The 24,530-nt window shown below is 43.9% G+C and overlaps 1 protein-coding gene across 1 annotated transcript in view; it reads right to left on the bottom strand.

Moving 5' to 3' along the window:
- PLXNA4 (plexin A4) overlaps nucleotides 1-24,530 on the bottom strand; it is a 650,156-nt gene that overhangs the window by 8,637 nt on the left and 616,989 nt on the right. Inside the window, exons 26-30 of the mRNA XM_051961546.1 lie at nucleotides 21,012-21,115; nucleotides 19,066-19,165; nucleotides 17,311-17,501; nucleotides 16,016-16,185; nucleotides 9,209-9,421 (exon numbers count right to left, since the gene is read on the bottom strand). Of these exons, the coding sequence (XP_051817506.1) occupies nucleotides 9,209-9,421; nucleotides 16,016-16,185; nucleotides 17,311-17,501; nucleotides 19,066-19,165; nucleotides 21,012-21,115 (778 nt within the window). The remainder of the gene's footprint in view (nucleotides 1-9,208; nucleotides 9,422-16,015; nucleotides 16,186-17,310; nucleotides 17,502-19,065; nucleotides 19,166-21,011; nucleotides 21,116-24,530) is intronic.

The raw sequence follows: 24,530 nt of genomic DNA, 5'->3' as shown, positions 1-24,530 counted from the left end.
GAATGTGTTTTTCTCAGGTGGGAAGGGTTTGCATGAAGTTATCCATAATCTCATATGTCTTCCATTGTTAGCAAGCGAGCCCCCTATGAGGATTTAGAGTTTGGCCTGTGACTTAAGCTATCTGTTCCACATGGCAATAAAATCTATGACCTTGGCCTTCTAGGAGGCGAGGTGAATTTGGGGTGAAAAAACATGGGTTTGAATCTCGGTGCTGCTTTTTTATGACCTTTACGATCTTCACCAAGTCTCTTGATTTATTTATTTCTTCATTTGTGAAATGAAGGTTCTGGACAGGTTGATCTCCAAGGTTCATTCCGGCTTTAAATTTAGTGATCTTATGGTTTTTATCATTATCTCACAAATCCCTGGGCAGCAGTTGGCTGGATGACTGTAAGGGGGGATGGGAGAGGGGCTGGGTCTCTGCCATCTCTGACCCCAGTTCTGGGGTTCTTGCCTCTCAGGTGCCTCTGCTGGGGCCTGCAGGGCCGAGCTGGTCCAACCTTGATCCTTTGTCCCCTTCCCGCAGCGTCCCCCTTATCTCCCACACCCTCGCCTGCACCACTCGAGCCTGGTAAAGGGACCCCACTGTGAAGCTCTCGCTGCTCTGTGCACAATTGCCTCCTTTTCAGCGCTTGCTGTGGTGGCCTTTGTGCTTGGCTCCTGTACAGAGACAGCTTATTGATTGTGAAGAATGCAATTAAGCCCTGTTAATGAACTTCAAACAAGTGTTCTCAGTCAGCTGGCTATGCAGCTAGGAAGGGAAAGGTCAGACCCAGCCCCTCTACTCCGATTTCCTCCTGTGAGATCCCTGCATGTCAATGAGTTGGTTCCCAGAAAGGCTGCTTCGTGGGGATTTAACTGGATGCACCCATGGCCCGAAGAGGGAAGAATGGGATAAGGTGGCAGTCCTTCCCAGATTTTCCCCCGCAGACTCCGGGAGACAGGAAGATCAGATAGGACTGTACCTTCTTGTACAACATAGTGTGGTCTGCTTGGATGGTTTTGCTGGGATCTGGACCTTCTTTTAGCCATTTTTATACCACACCTGTTTATACTTTTTTGGTCCTTTCCCTTTCCCTCCTTTCCCTGATCACCGCCCCTACTCCCACCTCTAGATCCCCCCATTTCTATTTGCATTTTTAAACTACCAACATCAGCCTTGGGAAAGCAATGTTGCATAGTGGGAAGAAATCGAAAGACCTGAATTTAAATCCCACCACTGACCCTTACTGTCTATGTAATGTTGGGCAAGTCACAACTTCCCTGGGCTTGCTATCTCACCTGTACAATTAGGAGGTGTGAATTTTGGGATTCCTTCAAGTTCTATGAAGCGCTAGAAGCAATATTAGAAACTACCATTCTAGGCAGAGATTCCAAACATGGCTACCATGTGAGGATTCTCTGTCCACTGGACCCTCTGTCCAGTGCCTTCCTTATCTCTACCTTTGCCTATACTTTAACTTTGCTTATCCAATAATAAACCTCTTTTATCAATCTAAAAAAAAAAAAGAAAAAAAAGAAACTACCACTCTAATGATTTTGCAGATGAGGAAACTGAGGTACAGCTTAAGTGAATCAGTAAGGTTAAGGGGTAGGATTGAGCCCAGGTCCTCACCTCTAGGTCTAGAGCTCTTTCCACTGTAATATCATTCTGGACATCTGTGGACTCTCTAGGGGTCCTTGAGCTTATGGTAATGCTGAGGACTCTTCCTGGGTCCTTTTCACTTTCTGTGTGAAGTAGAGAGGAGAACTCCTCTATTAGAGGCTAGGAAACAGGGATGATACCTGTGTTTTCATTGTGAAAGAGAATTCCTGGGGGAGGAAACTTCTTTCTTCCATGCAAGGTAGCTCTGCAACCTAAAGTCTTGGGGAATTGCCTTAGAACTGAGGGATCAGGCAACTTGTCCAGGGTCGCACGCCAGAAGATGGCAAAGGGGGTCTTGGTTTTCCTGGTTCCCAAGTCAGCTCCCTATCCACTCCCCTAAGCCTGCTTCTCTCTCTCTCAAAGCCCCTGTGAAATGAATGAGGTTGGACCTGAAGCAACCTGAGCTCTCTCCCTGTAAGGTGGTCTTCTCACTGCTTCATGCCCTGGAGACATTAATCTTATAGACAGATTCACTGGTTGTTAGAGCTGGAGAGGACCGATGTTTCTGAGAGTTGTTGCTATTATTTAATTTCAGTATCATGTAACCTTTATAACCCCATTTGGGCCTTTCTTAGCAAAGACCCTGCAATGGTTTGCCATTTCCTTCTCCAGCTCATTTTACAGATGAGGAAACTGAGGCAAACTGGCTTAAGTGACTTGTCTGGGGCCCCCAGCTGAGACCAGATCTGAACTTGAGTCCTCCTGACCCCAGTGCCAGCACTCAATTATCTGCTGTGCCATGTATGTTCCCTCAACTGTATTTTTGGTAGAAGTCAGAGAAAAAAGGCATTGTTTTAGAGGTCAGACTTTACCATGTGGGCTGGTACTTGGGTTGCTAGGTGAGTATTTGCTAGTCAAGACTGGGACAGGGTGGCGGAGATGACCAGACCAAGGAAAATCACCATCAACTTTCATTGAACTTATGTTCTTATGCTTGCCTCTCCCCCTGGAGTTTGGGACCACATTTATTCTCATCATCTATAGAAACAGAGAGTTTATGGTACTAAGTAAATCTGGCCTAAGAATGTTATTGCTATTGTGATAACTTGCTATGAAGAAGACAATATAGTAATGGGGTAAGGAGCATTGATTTGGGAGTTGGGGTCCCTGACTGCAAATCTCCCTCCGACTCCTTGGAAATATCATCTCATCTCCATTTGCTTCAAGTTCTTGAGCTAAAAATGCAAAAGTTGGAATAGATGGCCTCAGAGGTCTCTTCTAGCTCTCTATATCTATAATAATTTACAATTACATAGCAATCTCATATTTACATATGCAATCTCAATTAATCTTCTCAGAGAGAAGTGTCAGTTTTCAGGCATTTAGGGATTTATTTAAGATTTGAAAAGTACCTTTCAGATAATGAGATATCATTTGACCCTTATTATAACCCTGGGAATTTGGCACTAGTATTATCCCCATTTACAAGTGAAGAATCCATATAGTTAATCATTGTCTGAAGCAGTATTTAAACTAAAGTCTTCTTGACCCCAACTTCAATGTTCTATCCATCATAGTACCTAGATGACTTACAATCTGTCATACATCCTATTTCAAGAAATCATCAAGGAACACTGGCCTGATATCCCAGGACTAGAGCGTAAAATAGAAATGGAAAGAATTCACTGATCACCTCCTGAAAGAGATCTCAAAATGAAAACTCCTAGGAATATTATAGCTAAATGCCAGAGCTCCTGCGTCAAGTGGAAAATATTGCAAATACTCAGAAAGAATTTAAACATCATGGAGCCACAGTCAGGATAACACAAGATTTAGCAGCTCCTACATTAAAGGACCAGAGGGGTTGGAATATGGTACTCTGGAGGGCAAAGGACTCAGGATTATAGTGAAGAATCACCAACCCAGCAAAACTGATTATAATTCTTGAGGGGTGTGTGTGGGGGGAAATAAACATTCAGTAAGATAGAAGACTTTCAAACATTGCTGATGAAAAGATCATTAGCTAAATAGAAATTTTGACTTTCAAATATTAGATTCAAAAGAAGCATGAAAAGGTAAACAGGAAAGAGAAATCCTAAGGGATTCACAATAAGCTTAAATACTCTGTCACATAAATTTAGAATTCTAAATAGTACTTCTAGAAGGGGGATAAGAGTTGGGGATAGAAAGACAGGGGGAAAGGACTGGATTTGGTGAAATTCTTAAGATTTTGGACATAATGAAAAATCCAAAGCCCACCATCAGCAGTGATGGTGAAGAGAGTCTGTGAGGCTACACTGAGCAGCTACCAAAAAGACTTTGAACCAGGCACAGGATGTATAGGTGGATGAAGACCCGCTAGAACTCAGCTTCTTAAACTGTGGTGTGTGATCCCATGTGGGTCTCATAATTGAATGAGGGTATGAAATTAGGATTTGTTATCAGTTAGTGTTTGATTTTTATAACTACATTGTGTATTTGTTATATTATATACTGTATAGTTATTGTATGTGTGAATATATATATATATTAATGTATATATAACTATTTGTATAGCTATACCTGGGGACATGTACAAATTCCTTGGGCACAAAGTTTAAGAAGTCCTACTGTAGAATGCTAAATTCTTTGTGTGTGAGTAGAATCAGCTGGCCTCAGTGCATAAAGGTCTGATCTAAAAGATGAGATATTAGTTAAGCCCATTTATTTCCTACCTAATTTGAAGAGAGTAAGACTGCATAAGATCTGGTGAGTTTATTTTTTGGCTGGCATAGACCCAGGGGAAATGAGTAACACTCAGTTCCCTCTCATGCAAAGAAAAGCATAACATAAATTACAACTTTCTCTCTGTCTCACTGTCTCTCTCTCAGTCTCTCTCTCTCTCTCTCTCTCTCTCATCTTCTCTCTGTCTCTCCCTCTGGGTCTCTCCTCTATCTCTGTCTCTCTGTCACACAAATATTGGAATCATAGCTCAAAAGTTTGAAGGGATCTCAGGGCTCAAACGAGTCCAACCCTCTCATTTTGTAGATGGGGAAATGGAGTCCAGGAAGAAGTGACCAGTCCAAGGTCACAGCCTGAGGAGTTGACATTCGGGGGTCAGTTACATTTTAGACTCCAGCTTCTGACAGGGCACCTGCCAGGGGCTCAGGGGGGTGGCCAGCACATGAGATGCTGAGAAGCTGGTAATTAGAGCCTCAGGCTTGATCTGGACTTGCTGTGGGCATCTAAACCAATCCTGGCTTCCCGTGCCTCAGTTTCCCCAAAATACTAACCAGACAGCCAGCGAGTTTCAGGGGCTGAATCATTCCTAACAGGCCAGGGATGCGTCTGAGCAATGAATCACCAGCTCTCCCCTCTCTGGTCTTCAGTTCCCTCTCCATTCCCCACCCCACAAGTGCCCAGAGGAGACAAGGAAAGGATTGGGGGCCTCAAGCAAGGGAAGAGGTGGCATTCCGGCGAGTCCCATTGGTTGCTAAGAAACTAGTGGTGTAAGAAATGGAAACCGTCAAACCACTCCTAAAAATAACCAAGTGGACCAGGGCTGCTCGTGACCTGCAGCAGCTGCGTGAGAGAAATCTCATTTAACACCAAGCAGAAGGGAGGCCATTAGCCTGGTGTGGGCACATGTGATGGCGACAACTCTGACAAACTGGTTGTGGGGGGGGGGTTAGGGTGCTCTGTGCAGATGTTTCCTCAATGTTTGTGCCCTCTAGTCAATCACTGGAGGGGAAGGAGAGGGAGAAAACAGAGGAAGAGACAGGGAAGGAGAGAAAGAAAGAGAAGAGACAGGGGAGAGAAAGGGGGAGAGAAGAGGGAGAGAGAAAAAGAGAGGGAGAGAGGGAAGGAAAAAGGAAGGGAGGAAGAAGGAAGGAAGGAAAGAAGGGAGGAAGGAAGGGAAGAAGGAAGGAAGGAAGGAAAGAAGGGAGGAAGGAAGGGAGGAAGGAAGGAAGGAAGGAAAGAAGGGAGGAAGGAAGGAAGGAAGGAAGGAAGGGAGGAAGGAAGGAAGGAAGGAAGGAAAGAAGGAGGAAGGAAGGAAGGAAGGAAGGGAGGAAGGAAGGGAGGAAGGAAGGAAGGGAGGGAGGAAGGGAGGAAGGAAGGGAGGAAGGAAGGAAGAGAGGGAGGAAGGGAGGAAGGAAGGAGGAGGAAGGAAGGGAGGAAGGAAGGGAGGAAAGAAGGGAGGAAGGAAGGGAGGAAGGAAGGAAGAAGGAAAGAAGGGAGGAAGGAAGGGAGGAAGGAAGGAAGGAGGAAGGAAAGAAGGAGGAAGGAAGGAGGAAGGAAGGAAGGAAGGAAGGAAAGAAGGGAGGAAGGAAGGGAGGAAGGAAGGAAGGAAGGAAAGAAGGGAGGAAGGAAGGGAGGAAGGAAGGAAGGAAGGAAAGAAGGGAGGAAGGAAGGGAGGAAGGAAGGGAGGAAGGAAGGGAGGAAGGAAGGAAGGGAGGAGGAAGGAAGGAAGGAAAGAAGGGAGGAAGGAAGGAAGGAAGGAGGAAAGAAGGGAGAAAGGAAGGGAGGAAGGAAGGAAGGAAGGAAAGAAGGGAGGAAGGAAGGAGGAAGGAAGGAAGGAAGGAAGGAAGGAAAGAAGGGAAGAAGGAAGGGAAGAAGGAAGGAAAGAAGGGAGGAAGGAAGGGAGGAAGGAAGGGAAGAAGGAAGGAAGGGAGGGAGGAAGAAGGGAGGAAGGAAGGGAGGAAGGAAGAAGGAAGGAAGGAAGGGAGGAAAGAAGGGAGGAAGGAAGGAAGGGAGGAAGGAAGGAGGGAGGAAGGAAGGGAGGAAGGAAGGGAGGAAGGGAGGGAGGAAGGAAGGGAGGAAGGAAGGGAGGAAGGAAGGGAAGAAGGAAGGAAGGAAGGAAAGAAGGGAGGAAGGAAGGGAAGAAGGAAGGAAAGAAGGGAGGAAGGAAGGGAGGAAGGAAGGGAGGAAGGAAGGAAGAAGGAAGGAAGGGAGGGAGGAAAGAAGGGAGGAAGGAAGGGAGGAAGGAAGGAAGGAAGGAAAGAAGGGAGGAAGGAAGGAAGGAAGGAAGGAAGGGAGGAAGGAAGGAAGGAAGGAAAGAAGGGAGGAAGGAAGGGAGGGAGGAAGGAATGAAGGGAGGAAGGGAGGGAGGAAGGAAGGGAGGGAAAGAGAAAGGGAGAGAGGGAAAGAGGGAAAAAGGACAACCAACAAAATCCCATTGATTTCACTCCTTTGATTCATCTCTCTGCTTCTGGAAGCTCTGCTGCCATGACAAATCTGTGTGGCTCCCCAGTACTTCCCACCTCCACTGCCCCATCTCTTTTTACCAGCAAAGGAACAGATCATGCTGCAGAGCCCATTCTCAGAAGAATGAGTCCACTGTCTGGGTGAGGGCGTTTGAGAGCTTTGAGGGTGTCTCAGACACAATTGGACACGAGAGACAAAAGAAGCAGCTGCAAAAAAAAAAAAAAAAAAAAAAAAGCTCTTTCCCAGAGAGACATGACTTAATGCTTACCACACACATATCAGGGTGGAGGGAGTGGCGTGAAGATAGCAAGAGATGGAGAAGAAGGGGGTGGGGCGGAGAAATCCCAACTCTTTCTGCAGAACCGCACCCCTCAGGCGTGGGGAGCAGGACCAGGACCCTGCAGGACTAGTTGTGCTCCTGGCTTTTGGGGTAACCCTAGGAAAGCTTTGCTCTTTGCCCATATCTTTTATTCTTCCCTTTGTGAAAATGGGAGCTGCTTCCCAGGAATATATAAAGAGAAAGGAGTGTGTCTTCTTTAGAGAAAAAACAGGTGTGCGTCTTTCTTTTCCATTTTATCACACAGTTTATAGACTTAGAGGCTTTCAAGCTCACCTAGTCATTTTGAGACAATTGAGATCCAAGGAAGTTAAAATGACATTGAGATCACCAGATAATAAATGGCTGAATAAGAATTGGAACTCAGGTTTTTTGTTTCTACTTTCTACTCTATCATTCTAATCTTTATATTTCCCATTCTACATATCTACTTTGGGGGAAAAGCATTAGATTTGAGATTCCCCATCATGATTTCCACTTGTGCTCTGTGATCCCTAGGGAGAAAGAAAGGATTCAAAATTGAAAGAAAAGGGGGAAAAGCTATGGCCAACAACACTGGACTAGATTTAGGAGAACCTGAATCTGGGGTCTGACCTTTGCCTCTCTGGGCAAGTCCCTTGGCCTTTCCATTTACTAATTTCCTCCACTGTAAAATTCAATTTTTCAATTTCAATTGTTCAACTCAGAGGAAAATGAGGGCAGGGTCTGATCAGAGGTTGCCTAATAGGGTTTGATGTCGAAATACAAAGGACCTTGTCTCCATTTACACACCTTCAAAAGGAAGAAGTAGCTGCCCTTAGTATGTTAGTAAGAACGACTAGTTAACTAGGAAGCTGCTAGATATTCCCTCTCCTTGGCTATGATACCTCAGGTTCTCCTTTCTCCTACCCTGTTGTTTTATATCAATCTCTTTATTATCTCAGTGTCGATCTCAGCCCTTCAACCTGCAATGGGACTTATCTACAGAAGCCAATCTGAAGGCACATTTTATAAAGTTTACTCAAGGCACCAAAAATGATAGTTATAGCTCTGGCCCACAGGATTTCGTGGGTTGTTGGAAAGAGTAAATTAATGAGACAGATTTTATGAGACATTTGGCAAGTGGTACTCCTAACTCTAAGGTTAAGAGCTCAGTTCTCATAAATTTTGAACTTTTGCTAAGCAAAGTCTTGTTCCATAAGCCCATGGAGATGGGAACAGGGGGGTAAAGGCAGCTGTTCCACAGATGTCCCAACATGGGGCTAAGTGTTACAGAGTGTGAATGGATCACTACAAAGCACTGTTGAAAAATGACCCAAAGTGGATGTCAGAGCTTTGGTGGTCAATATATTGTTATTGTCATGATGTGACCCAAGGATTGGTTCAAAGTGGTTCAGAAAACCAGCCCAAATTCTATTGAAACTGGAGAACAAAACACCTGGAAAGCTTGTGCACCTCTCAATGATCTGGGGGAGAGGGCTTCAAATATTTATGGAAGGGCTCCTCGCCTGAAGCCTCACAACCCACATGGAACAGAGTAGAATGGTGGAGGAGGACGTGCTTGCTGATAATAGATGAGTTTTTGCTGAGACAAATGGGGTTAAGTGACCTGCCCAGGTCACAATACTAGGAAGTGTTAAGTTTCTGAGGCCAGATTGGAACTCAGACTTCAGAGCTGGTGCTCTGTGCCCCCTCATTTTCTCTCTTTTTGTCCCTCACACAAGCATTTCAATTATTGAACTTGAGGAAGGGTCCCCATTTGGTTTCTAAGTACTTTTCCCTCCTCTTACCTCAGCTTGAAATTCTAGAGAGCCTCTGGGACTGCGCAGTGGATAAAGCGCTGGACCTGGAGTCGGGGAGACCTTATTTCAAATTTGGCCTCTGACAATTATTAGCTGTGTGAGCCTGAGCAAGTCACTTAACAACCCTCAGCCTCAGCTTCCTCATCTGTAAAATGGGGATAATGATGGCACCTCTTCCCCCCAGAGTTATTGACAGGATTAAATGAGATATTATAGTTTACCAGTTCGTGATACGTCTCCTGGGATTTCCTGACCTGGTGAAATGGAGCATTCCTCCTAAGGAGGTCCCCTGGCTTTGCTCTCTCCCCTCCCAGCACTCACCTCTCTACCCAGTTCTTGTAGCTGGGGATGTCCTTGGCGTAGAGCAGTTTGTTGGACGGGGAGTCCTTGCCCAGGCGGTGCTCTGACGTGGAACAGGAATCCATGAATGTCTGAGCCACCACGGACAGGCAGGCATCAGTGATGCTGTTCTTGTGGATGTCGAATACAAACTGGGGGTTCTTGATCATGTTGACCCAGAACCTCAGTGGTAAGCTGCGAGGGAAGAAGAAGAAAGGGGACGGGGATGACTGTTAGCAGGCCAGACGGTGAGGTTGGGAAGGGAGCAGATTCTCTGCATTCCCTTCCTCCATCAATATTTGTTAGACGTTTTCCCTTCCTACCAAAGGGTGGGCAGGTGTCCCATCACTTCCGTCAGACACCTTTTTCCTGACCCTCATCTTTAATAAAGTCCAGCAGCAGAGAAGGTGGTAGCCACAGCATGTTCCTTAGGGCTCCTAGAGCAGCCCTTTTTGTCAGGTATGTGGGGGTGTATGTATATGTGGCCAGAGACTGGAGTATTTAAGAGTCTTTTGTGAGGGTTCATCTTATAATCAACTCATCCTGCACCTTAAGGACATTTCAACATTTGATAAATGAGCTCAGTACAGGGGGTGAGAAGGTTCACGGACATGACGGAAATGATAAATCAACCTATGACTTGGACTAGGAGTAGAATAAGAAGAAGGCAAGTTCCTCCCGAGTGATGTGAATTGCTTGATTCTTTGTATTTGTGCCTCCCACACCTAGCACGGTGTCTGACACATAGAAGGCTCTTAATGGATGCTTGTTGGATGATTGAACATTACTGTATGTTCAGCCACCATCTGTGATCCCCTCATAGCTAATTTTTCTTTTCTTCGCACTCTTAGACAATCACAACAACTGGAAAAGATCTAAGAAGCAATCTTGTCCAAATTCTACCTGACCAAAAATATCTTACCCACATCCCAATAAAAAGTCCTCCGGCCTTTGTCTGAAGATCTCAAGTTCAAGATAATCCACTCCCTTACTAGCAATCCATTTCTTCAGAACCAGGATGTGAACCCAAACCCTCTGACTTCACACCTACTGTTCAACATCAGATGACCCCTATTATTTTACATGTTTATGAGCACATATTATACATGCACATATGTGTGTATATATACTGTTTCTTCCAGTAGACCATAAGCCTGCCCTGGAGTTCATCTTGTATTTCTCCTGTCTTCATGTCTTTGTCCAGGTTGCTCCCCATGCTCTCCTCACTCCCACTTCTTAAAATCCCATTTGTGGTCTCCTTGAAGATTCAGTTTATAAACCTCCAAGAGGTCTTTTTAGTTTTTCCAGTCCCTATGTATCTGATAATGACTGATAGGATGCAAGTTGTTTGCCTAATAGAACAGAAGCTCATTGAAGGCAGGAACTGGTTCCTCTTTATTCCCATCCTCGGGACTAGTGCCTGACATGTAATAAGTGCTTAATAAATGCTCACTGAATGAGTGGTGGATAAACCCTCCAAAGGGGCTAGCACAATGCTGCAGAAGGAGTGAATTCCCATGAATGATGGAAGACAGTCAAGGCAGTTTGTGGCTACTCAAAAAGGCTCCCTGAGAAATCTCTCTCTATTACTGCTGAATGTTTGTCTCTTTTTTATGTGGCTGCTGGCCTTCTGAGGCCCAGGCAGAGAGCTGGGAAGGTGCCATATGTAACTCTCCACCTGCTTTCCTCTTCCCTTCTCCCTTTGCCATAGTAAAGTTACTTCCTTTAGTACCTTTGGGCAGCCATTGATAGATGATAAAAGTACTGAAGCCTCAGGGCTAGAAAAATTCACTGTATCCACAGCAGGACTCTATACTGGTTTGGGATTTTTTTTTTCTTTTTCCTTGACGAGGTTGTTATTCTCACTGCTGGTAATAGCCCCACTCTTTTTATGTGTTTGATCTTAGGACTTAAACTCTGTGAATTCAATTCAACTCAACAAGTGCAATATGTCTCTATTCTTTTGTATCTCTCAGCAGCCCGTGCAACACTTGGTATACATACAACAAATGCAGTAAAATAGGATAAAAACAACACTGATATGGGATTATCAATCAATCAACAAGCTTCTCTGAGGTCCTTTCCAACTGGAAAATTCTATGTCTATGTCCTAAACATTTCTTGAATGCCTAGTATCTGCTCTGAGCATCGTGACATTCAAATAAACACATTCTGAGCAGCCATCCTGTTGAGAGAAGAAAGTCCAGGAATGAAAGTGACAGTGGCCCTGGTGGGCCATAAAAATTTTTGCAAAGTATGGAAAATAACTAGGAGCTTTCAGAGGTATAGGTGGGTGCCAGATAGATTAGGAACTTTTCCCTTGTCACTTGTCACTAAGACATCATGGCTTTCTTCATCTAGTCAAATCAACAAGTATTTATTAAATGAGCCCACCCTGGGTCAGACACCGTGTTAATCCTGTCGTGAAAGAGACAATTGTTGGGTTGGTAAATGAGAATGGCTCTGGATTCCCGATGCATAAAATTTCCTTTGTCTCAATTTCTCCTATCGGGCAAATAGAAGATGCTTTCCAAAGCCTCCTGAGAAGGCTTGGGGGCTCTGGTTTGGGGCCATTTGCTGCCCTGATGTTTATGGCCAGGGTACCATGGTAGTATTTCCTGCCTCCCATTTTTTTAAACCAGTTTTGCTGATAGACAAATCAAACAAGTTAGACACCAGCACCAGAGGCTCCTGCCTAATGAAACATTAGCATATTATTAACATTAGTGGAGGCACTAATCTCTGGCTGATTGCAGCCACTCAGACTAAATGAACAGGAGGTTTATTTAAAAGAAAAAAGGAAGGGGTGTGTGAAAAGGGGAGTAGGGTGAGGAGGTGAGTTGTAGGATTGGGGGAGGAATGAAAAAAAGATCTCTTTTCAATCAGAGGAAATTAATTCTGTCAATACACAGACATCATAATTCCCAGATGGTTCTGCCCTCCCCACACGCCTCTCCACCACCCCTCAACCCGGGACAATGAGTAATCTGAAAGAGACAAGGGCCTTTTGAATAGATAACCCAAACATTCTCACCCTGGATGGGGGGGGTCACCTTGCGTACTCTCTGGGGTGTCATCTGGAGTATGGATATTCTTTGTGGGAAGTTCCCTTTTCCCCAAAGGCTGAACTATTAACAGAAACTCCCCTTGTCATCTATGAAAGTGCGCCTAAAATTGAGCTTTTCCTAACAATAGATATAGGATGAAAATACGAATAGCCAAAAGCTTAGATGAAGCCATGAATGACAGATTCATTGTTTTGGTCCAGACCTACAATCTGATAAGTATGGAGAGTTCCTGATGGGAAAACTACCCCATACACAAGAAGCTCTGCCACTGTCTTGCTATTGATTATCTTAAAAGAGGTAAGTCTCTAGCCCAAGGTCACCCCGATTATTTGCATCAGAGTTTGGATTTGAATCTCGGTTTTTCTGAATGCAGGCTTTGATGACTTTCAGTATAAGTTGAATTTTAGAAGGAATCCATCCTGGGTTCTCTCAATCTCAATGGGATAGCCCTTACATCTGATGTTGGTGGTTAGAAGGGGCAATTATTCTCCCCTCACTATGACCCTTGCTGCCTCTGTCAGAGACAAAATAGAATCCTGGTAGAATGCCCTTGAGAGCAAGATTTTTTTTATTTTTGTTTTTCTATTCCTAGCCCCTAGCATAGTGTTAGGCACACAGCAGGCTTGTTTTATTGAATTGAATACTGATTTACTTTGATCTTGGTCTTAGTGAGACATTTTGACATGTATCATTTAAATGGATTTTTTCAGGAAGGTCCAGAAAGATCCTAAGAACAGAGATAAAGAAAAGGTGATAGTAATAAGAAAAAAATCACATTTGTTCTATGCCATTTGGGTTATAAAACACGTTCCTTATAGATCTAGAACTCAGAATGTAGAATACAGGACATAGAACACAGGCTTATACCAGCTGGCATTGGGACTAAGCTTGGCATTTCACTGTGAAAGAGAATTTCCAATTGAAGAAACTCACTTATGTTTTTCATGTAAATCGGGTACTTTCTCTGCATTTGGTAGTCTTAGAGAGCTGCATGGGGACAGTTGGAGGTTAAGTGATTTCTCTTGGGTCAAGATGAATCAGAAAAAGAACTCGAAGCCAGGTTTTCCTGACTGCAAGAGCAGCTCTCCCTCTGCCGTGGTCCATTGCATCTCAGATCTCTAAGAAGGGCCATGGGATGGGAGGGAGACAACGGCCTAGGATGAATTAGCCCAGCTATGCCAGGCAGGGCCAGGAAACAGCAGATCTGTAAGAGGCTTCCAGCAAGGAGATAAACAGTAAATCCAATTCTCAAAAGGCTATAGATGCCTTTAAGGAGTTCTATAAGGATCGCACCAACTGTTACAAAACTACATGAGTAGAAAGAAAAGAAGGTGTATGGATTTATGTGCAGTTAGATGGAATAATAGGTAGATCATAGCTCTGGAGTCAGGGGGATCTGAGTTCAAATCAAACCTCAGATACTTGTTAGCTGTGTGAACCTGGGGAAGTTACTTAACCTTGTTGCCTTAGTTTCCTTTTCTGTAAAATCAGTTGGAGATGGAAATGGCAAACTACTTCAGTGCATTTGCTGAAAAAAGCCCAAGTAGGGTCATAAAAAGCTGGACATGACTGAACAACAAGAAACAGTAGCACAAGAGAGAAAGAGAGACAGAGAGACAGAGAGAAAGAAAGAGACAGAGAGAGACAGAGACAGAGAAAGGGAGGCAAAGAGACAAACAGAGAGAGACAAAGAGAGGAAAAGAGAGAGAGAGAGAGAGAGAGAGAGAGAGAGAGAGAGAGAGAGAGAGAGAGAGAGAGAGAGAATGTGTTCTACCTTACTCTGACTTGAGCATCTGGTTCAGGAATTTCTTTGCTAGCCCATTTCCTGCTCTCTTCCTTAAAACTCAAAAAAGAAATGAAGTTGATGGCCCACCACAAAATGTGACCTCCGGGTCCTTAACCTTTCTTCGGGCAGCAGACCTCTTCCTCTATGACACTACATATGGTCGTATCCTGAACCTTGTTACTCACCATCGGCACTTCCTCATTACTGAGATACTGAACTAGGTATTCCCTGCCCACAACCCCCTTACATCAGCTTTTTCATGTCTGAGTACCATCTAGGCCTGTTCTTTGCACTCATTTTCAGCCACAGAAAATCACCAACTGATCTTTTTTTTTTTCTTTACTCAATGTCCCAGGTGTCAGAGCATTACTGGAAAAAATCAGGGAATTGTGACAGAACTGTACCACTACAAACTCATGATACGTAACCTCAGTGGGACCTTGTTGTCACGTAGCAATTCTTTTCTCATTTCTTATTGATTCCCATAGCCGTCACATCCAATATTCTCCTCTTTTCTCATGCCCCCAATTTCAGTACTCTTTTCTTATATTCACCTTTGCCTTGTTGGGTGGGGTGTGGGGTTTGGGGAACAAACTGATCGATTTACCTTTGATCTTATAGGGAATATTAAATTTATCCCACTCATTTATCCTTCTTTCCCTTCTATTTTTCCTTTGTTTTTCACCTCAAAATATTTTTCTCTACATGCATCCTCTCATCCTTTCTCTCATAGGAAGAGAAGTTACTCCTCCTTTCTAATGTTTATTCCTATCACCTCTAATTTTTTCTTTTTTAAATATCTTTTGTTTTTATATCACCTTCAGTTTAGGATATATTTCTCCCCTTCACCTTACCCAGTGAGCCACCTATATTTTCAGTCCCATCTTTTCCTACCTCTTCTGGGTTCTTGAATCCTTAATCATTTGTTTTTTCTCTAGCATCATTCATTCATTTAACAAACATTTAGACTTCAATCATTCTTTCATCACTTGGATCCTTTCCCTCTATCTATAAACATGAACTGAGTTTCCTTACAGTCAAAAGTGCTTAGCTTGATCCTGATACCTTTATTTTTCTCATCTTTCCTTTCACTACTTAAAAATAGTGTGCCTCCATTTTCTCATTGGTTATACCGCCCTCCCACCACTCCAGTAAAAGGGCACCCTTGAAGAAAACCAATGGCCTTCTAAGTATTCTATCTAATGACTTTTTCTCAGTTCTCCTTGATCTCTCTAAACATTTTGGACTGTTATCATCTGCTTCGAATTTACTCCTCTCATGGTCTTTACGATATAAAGCCATGAAGTCATCTTCCAGGGAAGGTCTGGCGGAACTGACCAAATAAAGACTCCTTGAAGTAGAAGCGAGAGCCCTACGAGTCTATTTTACAATTTTTGCTTGAGCTAGTTTCAAATATCCTCCATCTCTGTTCTTGATCTTAAACATTTCCCGACTTATAGGAGCCTTATGGCAAGAGCTGTATGGTATGCATTATACACTCAGGCACATGCTCTCTGACTCTGAATACAAGGATAGTACACGGAGTCAAAGAGGGGTGGGCATCCTTTCAAAGGAAAGAAAGGCCAGGGCAATGGAGAGATATAGAGAGGTTTCAGTCTGTCTGGGTGCCTTTAAAGGCTTTAAGGTAACTCTTTGAAGACAGATTTGAGGGAAGGGAAGAAAGCAGATTCCTGGATGGACAGGCAACGATTATTACTGGTAGGCATTTAGGGAGTAAGGAAATGGATAAATGATTGACAACATGAGAGCAAAGAGCAGGAAAAGGCAATAGAGAGACACACACCCCATAAGTGACCTTCTTAAAAGTAGCCTTGCTCATAAAGATAAAAACAGAATAACTGGCCCCCTGGTGCCCCGGGGGGCTCGGATTCACAATTAATTGAGCAATTGTCCCAGGCTCTCCTGTGCACTCACCAATTGCTCTTCCAGGTGTGCCGGACGTGGGGATCATGAATGCCATGCTTGTCTGCCTGTTCATCCAGGAAGTCAAACATGTACTTGATTGCAAGGGGCAGGGCGGATCCCCTGTGGGCAGTGCTGAAGATGGTCTCAAAGAGGTCATCCACAAACTTCTGCAGAGTGCCCTGTTGGGATGGGATGGGAGAGGGAGAAGGGAAGAGAGGAGAAACAAGCGTCAACATGACTAGCTCCAGGGAGCTCGGAAGAAGAACCACCCCCAAGACTGCTCAGACAGATGGAAGTAGGGAGCAGGTATGGGAACGTCAGTCCTAGGGTACTGGGGCAAAATGGGACAGACACTTATGGCTTGGACCCCCTTCTGAAGTCTCTTCCCACCCACCCCTTTGTTGGATTCAGGACATCTTACCCAGGGGCCTGTCTCCACCCGCTGCATCTGGACTGGTTCTAGGACACTAATGTTTGGACATAAATACATCTCCCCAGACCCACAATGGAATTGATTTAGCACCCTTTGGCGGGTGTTATTCAAGTATTTCTCAAAAATGCTAATGAACTTGGTCAGAACAGACAATCTGCTGGTTTAATTTGGGCATTATTCACACTTGCTAATGAATAGCTGGATTTTTTGTTGTTGTTGTTGTGTTTTTTTTTCCATTCCATAATGTAACCAGCCAGTCTGTTGAACAAGGGGATGCAGAGTCAGTCTCAGGAGAGAGGGCGTGAAGAATGAATGTAGGCTGGGAGAACCTGGATTGATTTGATTCAATCCCATAGGAAAGCCGGGCCAAGGTCAGTAATATTAACAACTCACAGCTCCATCGTGCTTCAGAGGTTTACTATACTTTACTTACAACAATGGAGTGCAAATTGCTTCAAGGGATCATAGATTTAGGGCTGAAATGAACCTCAGAAATAATCTAACCAACCTCTTCATTTTAAAGATTATCAAAGTGAGGACTGGGGAACTTAAGTGATTTGCCTAAAGTCCCACAGGTAGTAAGTAGAAGGGCCGGAATCTGAATGCTGGCCTTCCAACCCAAATCCAGAGCTCTTGCCACCACACTACGGCCCCATAGATATTATTATCCCTCTTTTAGAGATGGGCAAAGTGGGGCTCAAAGACATGAGATGACTTGTTTGTGGTCAAAGGAAGCAGGTGAGAGAGAAAAAATTCCCCCACAGAGACATCTGAGATGGCTGCTGTTTGCTTTTCGAGGGCAAAGCTGAAGGATTTGTAGATGTTATTATGAGAACACGCGCTCTCCGGGTCACTCCCCCCAGCCCCATACCTTGGTGGCCAGCAGCCGGGTTAGGTAGATTTCAGACACCATCTTGCTTCCCCGGTCACCCTCCTTCTGATCCCCGTGCTCATGATTCTTCACGAGGTGCCACATCTTGACCCCACTTTCCAGGTCAGGTGTGATCATGGGAGTGCGGGAACGGAGGCTGTCGGGGCTCCCCGTGTACCGGATCATATTTTCTGCCAATGAAAGCACCTCGAATTCATAAGACTTCTCATTTTCCCCTCTCTGTTTGATCCTTTGTTGCTCTCTAGGGTGCTAACTCTGCTGTTGTGGATAATCTGACAGAAATCCTGGGGGTACAGCCTGCTGTAACTTTTATAGCATCTCAACAATGTTCCTTATTCTTTTACTTTGTTATTTTTGGCTTATCTTATTGCCCCTTTGTTGTAACAATTTCATTTCAATGTAATTTCAACATTGCCTGACTCTTCCTGACACTATTTGGGGCTTTCTTCACAAAGATACTGGAGTGCTTTGTCATTTCCTTCTCCAGCTCATTTTACAGATGAGGAAACTGAGGCAAACAGGTTAAGTGACTTTCCCCAAGATCACACAGTTAGTAGGTGTCTGAGACTAAATTCCAACTCAAGTTTTCTTGACTCTGGGCCCAGTGGGCTTGCCACCATCCCAAGTTCTTGGACACCAAGGACCGTATCCTTCTTGTCTCTGTAGTGTTTTCCCCCCATGGCACCCAGCACAGAGCTTTAAACATAGTGAGCATTTTAAAAAATGTCTTGAACGTACCTCTGTGCTTGTTCATGACCTTCCCTCCATCTTTCTTTTTATCTCCTACTTCAAGGCCTAATTTAAAATTCACTCCCAAATACAATTTGGTCATATTCATTCTACTTCTTTTTTCAATGCTGTCTTTGCACTTAACAACAACAGGAGCAGCAACAGCCACAACAATTACATTTAATCATGCTTTTAAAAAAATACTTTTATATACCTCAGTGCATAAAGATTATTGCATTGATGGAGCCTCATGACTTGAGGTAGGAAGCTTCTGGCATTAATACCCTATTTTACAGATGAGAAGGTTGTGTTCCATATACATATAAATCACTGTGTATTCTATCCATATATATGCATATATAATTATGTACATAGTTATTTTCATATTATGTTGTCTATTTTTGTATCTCCATTGCTTACCACAATGCTTTCTTGGCACAGGGCAAGAGTTAACTAAATGCTGACTGATTGACTGATTTACTTAAGATCACATAGCCAAGCTGAGGGGCTGAGCCAGGATTCAGACTCACATCTTTCTCCTGTTCCATGCTTATGCAGGTTGTGTATTTTTCTCATTTTTTCAAGTTTAATTTCTCTATGTTCAGAGTCTTGGATTAGCTCATGAAAGCTTCAAGAGCAATTGCTGGTCTCTCTGAACAAAAAGTGGAAGGCTCTAATCATCTCCCAAACTCACCCATTGTCTTTTCTCCTCATCACTCCTCCCTTGGCCCTCCATAACATTCCCCCTCTTTGTCCAGCTCCACCCATAATTACTCTTGATTCTCTGGGATGGAAGTCTCTGCTAGGTCTCCCGCTTCCCATCAGGGTTAGGAGCTGAACCCAGTAATTATGTTCCTGTTCCCCGGTAGCCAGACTGAATGGCTCAGCTTGAGCCCTCTGGTCCTGGGGGCCTTGGATCTGCCAGTCATGTCGCAGCCATGCTGTCTTCATGACAACCCCTGCTCGGGGCAGCAGCCTCATCTCCCCGGGAGGATGAGCCCTTACCGTATTTGCTTGCTGACGTCCTGGAGACGGTGGAGTTATTCACTGCATTATAAGCTGTAACTTGCTTGGAGACTAAAGCCACTACTGAGCCATCTGGTACCTAGAGTAGAAAGGTGTCTGATGAGGTAGGCGTGAAAATGTCAGCCACACCATGAAACCAGGTTGAATGGGATCATAGACAACAGAATGAAAAGGGACTTATTTTCCTTATTCACTATATTGTGGAGGATCAGGATCACAGTTCTGAAGTAAAGCCCTCTAGTCTAACCCCCTTCATTTTTTGGTCATTTCCCTCATTCTGTGACCCCTTTGGGGTTTTCTTGGTAAAGACATAAGAGGGGTTGCCATATTCAGCTCCAGATCATTTTACAGATAGAAAATTGAGTCCAAAAGGATTAACTGAACTGTCCAGAGTCACATAACTAAATGTCTGAGGCCCTATTTGTAGTTTTTTTTTTAATTAAAGCTTTTTATTTACAATACATATGAATGGATAATTTTTCAACATTGACCCTTGCAAAACCTTGGGTTCCAAATTTTCCTCTCCTTCCCCCCACCCCATCCCTAGATGGCAAGTAATCTGATAAATGTTAAACATGTTAAATCCAATATATGTATACATATTTATATAATTCTCTTCCTACACAAGAAAAATCAGATCAAAAAGGAAAAAATGAGAAAGAAAACATTGCATTTGCAAATGAACAACAAAAAGAGTGAACATGCCATGTTGTGAGGCTCTATTTGAACTCCCAAAGCTGGATCATCCTGATTCTAGGCTCAGCATGCTATTAACTGGGCCACCTAGCAGCTTTTGCCCCTTCATTTTACAGATGACATAATAGAAGCCCACTGATTCTCAGATTCCAAAACCACTTCTCTATCTACTGTCTCTTCCTGCCTCTCACAAATTAAGATGAAGAAGCCCTTGGAGCAAGGGACAACAATGGCTTTTGGAAGCAGTGTGGAATGATGGAAAGAACACTGGACTTTGGACTCAGAAGATCTGGTCTGGGCCCCAGCCCTCCTATTTATTCTCTGTATTACCTCAGTCAGTGGTTGCCTCAGTAAAACAAGAGGGTGAACTCAAAAGTCATCACACCTCTGTCACACTGAATGATGTGCTGGATTTGGAGAAAGAGGATCTGAGTTCAAATCTTGGCTCTTCTACTCACTATGATCTTAGGCAAGCCATTTAAGTCTTTCTGTGGGGACCGGAATAGATAGAGGGCCTCTAGTGTTCCTTTTGCCTTTAAGCCTATGTCCAATGAAATCAGAATCCTTGATTCAGAGCTCAGTTGTTTTAGGAAGGGCAGAGATTTACCTTTTCTAAGAGAGAACCCTGGATTTCAAGAGACACAGAGAGAGATGCTTAGTGCAAACTCTTCTATTTGCCATTCACTGCTCACACCACCTAAGGCTGGCACCTTGCTGTAGCATCTTTTGTTATTTTTGTTGTTTGTCCTTCGTTCTTGAAGAGACATCATGGAGATGATCTGGGAGGGCAGTGAAAGGTCACCAGCCTCACGTCCTCCTCCAGAGCCAGGTAAAGATCAGGACAATTAGGGATGCTTTTAGCAGAGGGACACTTGTCCTTTCTAAGCTAAGGTCAGGTCTCAGTTTGACTGAGGCAACTGCCCATTGAGGTAAGAAAGAACCTTTTGTTACCATACTCCGATGCAGATAAGCACTTCTGCCTAAAAATCACCAGATCAGGTTAGTTGAGTCCTACCTTTAGTCCTTGTCCATCTTTGCCCTGCAGAGAGGTTGAGTGCCTCAATCTTGGGGTACAGGGCTTCTATGAGGGCACTCCCACTGGCAGCAAATGCAATTAAGGGTCTGCTTCTCAAGACCAGAAGAGCTGTATAACGCTGAAACTGTACTGGACATCTGGAGGGATTCTAGCATGGAGCTTCTCGGCTCACCTGACCTTTCCTCCTCCTTACCTGGTAATGGGCCAATGTGTTGAGTCTCTTCCAATCATTCTCGATCTTTGTGGTGATATCTTCGTCTTGTAGGATCATCCGAGCCCCACTTCCTTGTCGCCACTCTGTTGGGGAAAGAGATGGTGTTTCATGGGGTTCTAAGGTACATAACAAGCTGGTATTTCAGTAGGTTCTGAGATACATAACAAAAGTCTGGGGACCCTCATGTACGTACCAACCCTAGTGTATTACTCATATATACAGATAATTATGGATGCAAGTAGCAGCAAGTGATGGCATAAGCAGCCATATGCTCTAATCCCTCACACTTCACAGTTCCCTTCATAGCCCGGGGACAGGATGGAAAGGATACTGTTTATGAGTTGGGAGAAGTGGGTTTGATTCTTGGCCCTGACACCAATTAATAGTCTGACTTCAGACACAATTATTTTTAAATAATGAATATTTATCAAAATCTTTTATTTTTACATCCTCGAGATGCTTCTTGTATCCTTCCCCATCTTGCTTCTAAGACAGCCATAACTTATGACAAAGGACATTTTTAAAAGAGAGAAAAAATATTTGACATCACATGCAACATTCTACATCTCTGGATCTCCACCTGTGTAAAGGATTGGGGGGGGGAAGGGCAGTGTCTTCTTATGTCTAATCTCTGGGACCAAATTTGTTCCTTATACTTTACATTCTGCTTGGAATGTTTTATTTTAGAAAGGTATTTTAGATATTCATCCATTTATTTATCCATTCATCCATCCATTTATTTATCTCTATCCGACAGCTATTTAGACACTTATCAACTCTAAGCTTCTTGAGGAGAGGGGCCATTTCACTTTTGTCTTTGTATTCCTAATACCTAGGACAGTATGTTGTCCCCTGAGAGGTGTTTGCTAAATGCTTACTGCTTAATTCTTTCTCTTTTTTATAGTTCACTAAGTACGCTGATAGGCTCATACACACTGCTCTTTCTGTTGTTCCTCATGCAAAACTCTCTTTTGCTGTATATATTTGTACAAAGCCGTAATGCAATCCCAGCTCACAGAATCTACAGTTACTTTCAAGGCTTGGGTCAAGCACATTCTCCAACACAGATCCTTTCCTGATCTCCCCTGCTTTTAGTACCTCTTCCCTGCCTTTCTCCTCCAACAGCTTTATTCTATTTTGTATCTATTTATGAACCTGTTATCTTTTCTGTCTAAACTGTAAGCTCTGGAAGATCAGGAAAACAAAATTGCTTTTCTTTGTATCCTCAGAAAATAACAAACTAACACCTGGCATATAGTAGGTATTTAATTAATGCTTATTGATTTATCTCATATAAAAGGAAAATAAACTTGGAACTGGAGGGCATCTGAGAGACCACCTAGTTTGTCTTCCTCATTTTTTCAGTCATTCTAGTCCTGTCTGATTCTTTATGACCCCATCTGGGGTTTTCTTGGCAAAGGTCCTGGAATGGTTTGCCATTTCCTAAGCTCATTTTGCAGATGAAGATGAAGTGACTTGCCCAGGGTCACACAGCTAGGAAGTGCCTGAGTCGGATTTGAATTCAGGAAGGTGAATCTTTCTGAGTCCAGGTTCAGCTCCCTATCCACTGTGTCCCCTAGCTTCCCGCTCTCACTTTGTATGTAAGAAAACAAGTCAGAAAATTAAAGATCTTTGCTTCGAGATAATAGAGATAGTAAGTGGAAGAACTATGGAGCCTCTTCATTCAATTGAGTGGCAAGGGCATAGAACTAATAGGGCGAGTTAGACCTAACTGCTCCGTTCCACGGCCTCAGACTAAGCAGTGGGAATGGACCAAAGTAAAAGAGACCGTGGCCCGACTAGCCCTGGCAGGGATGCCATCGGCCACAATGACACTGGCAAGGGCAGCGTGGCGACATCCCTGGGACTCACTCTCCCTTTTGGGAAGAAAGCTCTGTCTGCATGTGTTATTGGCCGTGAGTCAGAATAGTTACTTTTAGGTATAAAAACCCTGCATCTGATTATGAGATGAAGCCGGCATCTGCATCCCCAGTCACATTGTCTGCTCCAACACCTATCCTGATGAGTCCCACGTGGAACACCACTAGCATGTCCATGAGCCACACGCCAGAGACAGCTCTAAGTGCACAAGATGCAGTCCATTTGGGGGCATAGATACGGGCATTCCTGTCCCTGATGGAAAGCACATGGAAGTTTTTGCGTTACCCAGATGGATCCAAACCCCAGGAGAACCCACTCACGCACACACATGCGCTGGAATAGCCCCTTAAACCCAGCACAATACGCATTCCAGTCAAATGGCCGGAGAAATATCACTTCCAGATCTATCCCATTCCTAAGCAGATTCAGGCACTTGGAAGCAAGGTGCTTTCAGAGTGCATTATGGTAATGGAAATAATGACTGAGGTGATTAATCCTGGTGCTGTTATGGATTCAGCCCATGGCCCCGAGGGGTCCATTTCCTGATTCACAGCCTCATTTTCCCTATTGTCAGAGCAGGGATGTGGATATTCTACTTTGCCCTGCCGTGGGCTACGGTTGTCACATTTGGGGTATTTATAGGGGTCCTGTTCCACTGCCTCCCTGCCTTCTATTACCTCTACGTTGACAACGCCTAAGATCCACTACCTGGCCCAGAGCTCCAGACTTGTATTTTAAACTAGCTACCAAACATCTCCGCCTTCCCTGTTTCTGATAATGAAACTATTATTCTCTTAGTCACCCAGGCTCAAAGTCTCAGAGTCTAAGGATTTATAGCTGGAAGGGACCTCAGAAGCTGTTTAGACCAATGGCCAAGGAGAGCCAAGAAGTGAGGTGACTTGTATGGAGCTTAATGCAGCTAATGAAGATCTGAGATTCAAATCCAGCTCTTAGGAGTCCAAATCCCACCAACAATCTTCCTATTGTGCCATTGGTAGAATCCCTCATTTTAGAGTCCTAGCAAGTAGAAGGGCTTTGCTCCATGTCACCATGCCCACTTGCTGGATAGAAATGCCAAACGTACAATTACATGAGTCAAACAACTACTGAACACCCTCAATGGATTCAGCGCCAGCCAACTCTTGGGAAAATTTATCTCTCCAATCTCCACTGGGATCAAGATGCTATTAAAGACAGTCCCTCATATGAGTCTTTTCCCCCCTGATGTCCGTAAATGTAGTCAGTCAATGGGTCAATATACTTTCCATAAAGCACCTGTTCCTTATTTTTCCTCATAAAATTCTTCCCAAATTAGCATTGAAGAGAGGCAACATGGTGTACAGCAGAGATGTCAAAGTTGTGAGTATGGGCTGTAATGGGCCACCTTTCTGAGTGTGACAGAACCCAAGTAAAATGTGATTGGAAAATGTTTAACAAAACAAATACAAGAGAATCTAGTCAGTAGTTTTTCAGCCACGTCTGACTCTTCGAGATCCCATTTGGTGTTTTCTTGGCAGACTTACTGCAACGGCTCGCCGTCTCCTTTTCCACGTTCAATTGACAGATGAGGAAACAGAGGCAAACAGAGTTAAGTGACTTGCTCAGGGTCTGAGGCCA

Source organism: Antechinus flavipes, chromosome 5, assembly GCF_016432865.1.
Source record: "Antechinus flavipes isolate AdamAnt ecotype Samford, QLD, Australia chromosome 5, AdamAnt_v2, whole genome shotgun sequence".
NCBI lineage: Eukaryota > Metazoa > Chordata > Mammalia > Dasyuromorphia > Dasyuridae > Antechinus > Antechinus flavipes.
The sequence above is the reverse complement of the archived record's forward strand: the minus strand, read 5'-3'. Positions and strand labels throughout refer to the sequence as shown.